This window comes from Oryzias latipes, chromosome 1, assembly GCF_053564925.1.
Source record: "Oryzias latipes strain Hd-rR chromosome 1, Olatipes_Hd-rR_3.1".
Classification (NCBI taxonomy): domain Eukaryota; kingdom Metazoa; phylum Chordata; class Actinopteri; order Beloniformes; family Adrianichthyidae; genus Oryzias; species Oryzias latipes.
The window spans coordinates 43659872-43665675 of record NC_136237.1 but is presented as its reverse complement, the minus strand read 5'-3'; the positions used below and the strand labels follow the sequence as shown (position 1 = coordinate 43665675).

At 38.4% G+C, this 5804-nt stretch overlaps 1 protein-coding gene across 1 annotated transcript; it reads left to right on the top strand.

Moving 5' to 3' along the window:
- The first annotated feature begins 3473 nt into the window (after window positions 1-3473).
- Window positions 3474-5756, top strand: LOC101160041 (protein EOLA1). The gene is made up of 3 exons (XM_023953511.2): window positions 3474-3615; window positions 5068-5328; window positions 5400-5756. The coding sequence occupies exons 2-3, from the start codon at window positions 5070-5072 to the stop codon at window positions 5606-5608; spliced, it is 468 nt and encodes a 155-aa protein (XP_023809279.1). The 5' UTR covers window positions 3474-3615; window positions 5068-5069; the 3' UTR covers window positions 5609-5756.
- Window positions 5757-5804: the final 48 nt, after the last annotated feature.

Sequence of the window (5804 nt, the reverse complement as noted above, 5' to 3'; positions counted from 1 at the left end):
GATCGTTTAGTCATTGGACAAAAGTATTACTTCATTTCTCTGCATCGATCAGGATGTTCTCAGGTCCAGAACAACAGCTGGAAGAACGTTCTAGAACACGGATGTAAAGGTTCCCGTCTGGTTGCTAATTGATTCAAAGATTTTAAGCCAGTAGAATGATGGAAGAACAACTGTTTCTTTCTCTATTTGATTTTATTTTGACAACTTAGACAAAACATTTCATTTTATCAACATTTTCTCTATGTACACATATGAAGAAGAAATGAATACAAGTCTAAGGATTAGCAAAAGAAAAACAAATATAACACTAAGCAAACATCATTAAAACAAGAGAATATTAACAATAAAGAAAAAAATATATAAAATAAATTGGAAAATACCCAAAACTAAATAAAGACCATAAATGTATCCATAAACGTGAGGGTAAGGAAAAAATATATCAGTCCAGGTAAACTGACAATTTATACATTTTCTATTTTTTTATTTTTTTAATAGATTTACAAAAAAAGATTAAACTCATTAAAGAAAAATTGGGAGTGACTTTCAAAAATTGTCTGAATTAGCGTAACGTTATAACGTAAATAACATAAATACAAAAATAATGTAAAGACCATGAATATGTAAATTTGTAAACAATACCTAATTATGTACAGAATGTAAATTTGTAAATAATATAAATACATAATGTAAATACGCAAAGAATGTAAAGGACATAACTGTGTAAATAACGTTAATACGTAAATAACATAAATACATAAATAACGCAATTAACAAAAATATGTGCATAATTTAAAGAAATTAAATACGTAAAATTTTTTACCATTACCACGTAAAGAACGTAAATACGCAAAGAACGTAAAGAATGTACATTTGTAAATAACATTAATATGTAATTAACGTATATCGCAAATACATAAATAATGTAAATAACAGAAATACGTAAATAACGTAAATACTAAATAATGTAAAGAACGTAAATACACAAAAAACGTAAAGAATGTACATTTGTAAATAACGTAAATATGTCAATAACGTAAATAACATAAAATAAACACGTGAATATCATAAATAGCGTAAATACATTTGGAGTTACTAATCAAAAATCTATTCTCAACTTGTCATTTGAATCCATGGGAAGTGTTTTTGTCTCCAAGCATCACAAAGAGTGATTTTAACAAAAGCTATTCCAAATTCGGTTGTGGGATGTAAACCCGGCGGGGAATCCATCCATCAGTGGCACAAATCTCCCCTGACAACAATATTATCAGTTGGAAATTGTATTTTAATCACTTTAACAACTTTTGTAACTTCTACCAACAATAAATAAATGTCCTCTGTATCTATATTATATTCATTAGCAAAATCCCTCTATATTCAAGAGAACTGAAATCCAGTGTCCCTAAAATCTAATGACCTGACCCGGGACGTGTTGAACCCGATTCCAGGCCTGTTAGAGCCCGGACTAAACTAAAGTCTCTCCAAGACACTTAATTATCTTCACCCGAATGAGTCTCTTCAAGAAAAGAACTTCTACTTTTTGTTACTGAGGAAATAAAAATAAAGTTTTTTTATGTCTTTCTGTGGGATTTAGCGGGTACTTTACGTTGGGAACGCCAGGGGGCGGTGTGGGTATCGGATGTTCTCGGGTCGCCGGATGTTCTCGGGGTCCTTCGGGGTCCTTCGACCAATGATGACGTCACACTATTTGATTGGCTGTAAGTTGCCACGACCAATGAGTTAACGTGAGTTAACGCTAAGGTTTTTTTAAAACTTTATTGACACTTGCGGTATCATACATTAACAATGGCATTAACGTTAACAACGAACAATAACAATGTAATGAATATTGCTTCGAAGATCAGTCACCATTTCCAAACATAACATATTAACATAGAAAATAAAGAATAGAGGGGAAAAAAGAAACAATGAACATAACACACAAATAAATAAAAACATAAGTAAAATAAAATAAAGGAACATAGAACAAATCTAAATAGTCTAATACTAGTTAAGTTAGGGGTACTCGTGAAGTTTGTATTTCTGTTAAATGTTATAAAAAGTGGTTTGGTCTTCAAAACTTGACCTCACCAAGATGGCGGTGCTCTCCTCCCATGAGGAACCACGTGATGTCTCCTCTAGTGACATAACTTATTGGAAGGACCCTGAAGGACCCCGAGAACATCCGGCAACCCGAGAACATCCGGTACCCACAGCGGAGCCACCAATGAGTTATATCACTAGAGGAGACACGCCCGCTTTAGAAGCCTGGCCGACGGTGGCGGAGCGCGACGCCATCTTGGTGAGGTCAACGACGCCCACATGACAATGATTTCTATTGATTTTAGTGGTGTCTAAGTAGCTTTTATAAACTCTATATATTTTTAGATTTAAATATATTTATACATATATATAAATATATTATATTTTATGTATATAATATATATATATATACATCATTTTTTGTTGTTAAAGAAGACAAAACGTCAGCCTTAAAAGCTCAAACTTGAATGAAAATGCATTGTTGCAGGACTTCTTACAAATAAAAAAAATAGTAGAAAGAATTTTTAAAATTAATTTCTAAACATTTAAAAGTTTTAAACATCTTTGACATGTAATTTAAATTATTTAGAAAAACCCAACAATAAGTCAATAATAATAATAATAATAATTATAATAATAATAATAATAATAAATCAATAGTAAGTCAATACAAACAATAAATAACAATAAATAAATAATAAAACAAAACATAATAATAAAAATCGTGATATTATTTCTATTGTTATTATTATTATTATTATTATTATTATTATTATTAATAATAATAATAATAATAATCAAAAGAAGCCCAAAAGTGAACAACAGATTTACCCTAAAAAAAACAGTCTGGCCTCTTATCTAAATCTGTTTCCACAAATGTTTTGAACAGCCAGACTGTGTTGCTAGTTGGTACCTCAGTGATCCATCTGGGTTAACTCTTTTGATAGCTAAGGCCCACTTTTTCCCTAAGTCTGAATCCATTGGAAACCTGCAAGAAAAGTTCAGTCACTGAGTCAGAAATGTATAAATCTGTATTACTATTACAGCATGTTGATAACAGCCCTGCAGCATCATGCATGTCAACATGTGTTCTATTAATGAAGCCCCTTCAACCTTAAAATAAAAAAAATTAAAATACTTACCTGTGAAATGATACACCTTCCTCCTTCATGGACTCATTTATCTGATTTTGGCAGTTGAAACCCGCACAATGAACTGGTATTATGCTAAAAATGTGTTCAAATGCATTCACTGCAGCAGTGACTCGACCTCACCAAGATGGCGGTGCTCTCCTCCCATGAGGAATCACGTGATGTCTCCTCTAGTGATATAACTCATTGGGAGCCACTGTCTGCTTTTCTCTGACCTTTTTTTGTGTTTTTCCTTTTAAATAAAGTTTTTTTTTTTTAAAAAAAAAGCCTCACCTTGTTGTGGAGCAAACTGCACCACCGACCCGCTCCGGGCTTTCTGCGGGTCACAAACGATCCTCGGGTGTTCAGGAGGGAAACGGATCCGGGGATCCGGTACCGGTTCGGCTGCTGTCCGAAAGGAGCTGCGGAAACCGAGGAGACTAAGGTTTGGATTTCCGGTTCCGGTCCCTTTCCGATGAGGCGTCAAGATTCTGTCCAATTTGACTTATCAGAACCAAATGTTCCAGCAGAATTTTAGAGGTTCTGATGTTTTAGGCGGAACAGCATTTAAAGAAACTTGAGCAGATTCCGGGTTGCCAGATTTGAACCAGGAACCCACAAACAGGAGAGAGTCGATCAGAGCCCCAGACCGATGAAAAGGATGTTTTAGAGTTTCTAACATCCTTTCTTCTCTGATGGACTGAAGAGTAAAACTGCATTTCTGAGCATTTAGTCACATCGTTACATCAAACGCTGCATTTAAAGGTTCAATATCAGCCAAAATCGACTTGTTTTTAAACGTGTTTTATAACGTTTATTCCTCACAAAAACAACCAACCATGTTTGATGCACACAAAGTGAGGAACCGCCCCATCATGAAGAGTCTGCTCTGCCAGCCCCGCCCCCAGCTTCACAGACAGACCTTATGAACATCAATCTTTGTAATTTTGTATCATCTAGAATTGCTAAACAAAGTGTTGTGTCTGGTGTTGGGATGTCAGTGCCACAATCTGGCAAAGGTTTCATGTTTTTGGGTCACGTAGTTTGGGAGCTATTGAAAAAACTGTCCAGAATTCATTTGTGAATTGCTGTAATCGTTATATAAAAATTCATATAAAATGTGTGTGTGTGGTGTATGTTGGAGCCATGATTGATACTTTATCCCACAATGGGGAAATTCTTCTCTGCACTTTGACCCGTCCCCTGGGGGGGGGGGGGGGGGGGGGCGTATATTTGTAATCATAAGGTCACATGGTTTGGAAGTTATTTAAAAAAGAAAAAACAATCTTTACTTCAAACTTTTTTTCTTATAAAATATTAAGCATCCGATTGCAAAATAAATACTATTTAGACAACATGAAATGTTTATAGTATTTTATTTTCCAAAGCATTTAGTCCTGGGTTTGATCTAAAATCTTCTCCATCTCATGCCCTTGGTAATTTGTTGACGGTCCCTAAGAGACCTCACTGGAGATCCACTGAATGTCAAATATCCAACCTAAGGCTAACTTCTCCATAGTGTGGAACTTTAGACTTTAGTTCTAATTGTTTTTTTTATATATTTTCTAAACTATGACGAGAGCTTTTAAAATCATTTCAATAAAAAAAAAAAAAAAAACTCAACAGAAAACTGTAGAAAACTCAGCTGAAGGTTCCAGATGTTTTTCAGGTGAGATAAACAGAAGAGAATCATGGGAAATTTACCTGAAACGGATTTAATCACCCGCACAGTCATCTTTATTGAGACCCGACAATCCAACGGCCCCCTGACCTCTGACCCCACCCATCCATAGGACTACTGGGGTAGTATGGGAGCAGAACCTGAAGGTCCCGGCAGACAGATGGTCTGGAGGTCCGGTTCCGGGCTCCTGGTCACGTGACGTGGTTTCCTCTGCAGACATGGCGGTGCAGCTGTGGTGCCTGTCGTTCAGGCAGCCGTACGGCGGTCTGGTCCTGGACGGCGTGAAGACGGTGGAGAGCCGCTGGCAGCCCCTTCTGGCCCCCCTGCAGAACCAGACCGTGGCGGTCCACATTGCTCATCGTGACTGGCAGGGGGAGGAGTGGAGGGCGGTCCTGAGCGGCGAGCTGGGGATGAACGCCGTCCAGATCGGCGCTCTGCTGGACTCTGGGGAGAGGATGGGCCGCGGCGTGGTGGCAGGTGGGAAACGCCGGCATGAGCGTTCTTCTAGCCTTGGACCTGGAAGCCTCACCTGTGCTTTTCGTTTCCAGGGTTAGTGGATGTGGGAGTGACTTGGCTCTGCCCCGCCTCCCTGGAGGAGGAGGAGCTTCAGGATCTGCAGCGAGCGGCCATCTTGGTTGGTCTACAGGGGAAACACCTGACTCGCCTGTCGAACCCTCGATGGCTGCAGGAGCCAATGAGCTGCCGGGGACAGCGCCACCTGTGGACTGTGGAAGTCCCCGCCCACCTGTTACCATGACAACAAAGGAACATTATCAGACGGGTCAGAAGGGTGTCCCAACAGCCCCTCCACATGGAGAAAGCCGGGGCGGGAATCATACCTCCAACCTTCCAACCAGAGGTTGACCACTCCACCCCTGCAGCACAGAGACGTGTCCTCAGATGGGTTAAACATTTCCCATGAGTCTTTGCAGCTAGGCTATTGAGAACAGAAA

Bases quoted from the DNA above. Each gene is read 5' to 3' on its own strand.
- LOC101160041 (XM_023953511.2), top strand. From the start codon at position 5,070: ATGGCGGTGCAGCTGTGGTGCCTGTCGTTCAGGCAGCCGTACGGCGGT. The intron at 5,329-5,399 runs GTGGGAAACGCC...TTTCGTTTCCAG, and splicing joins GGGCCGCGGCGTGGTGGCAG to GGTTAGTGGATGTGGGAGTG.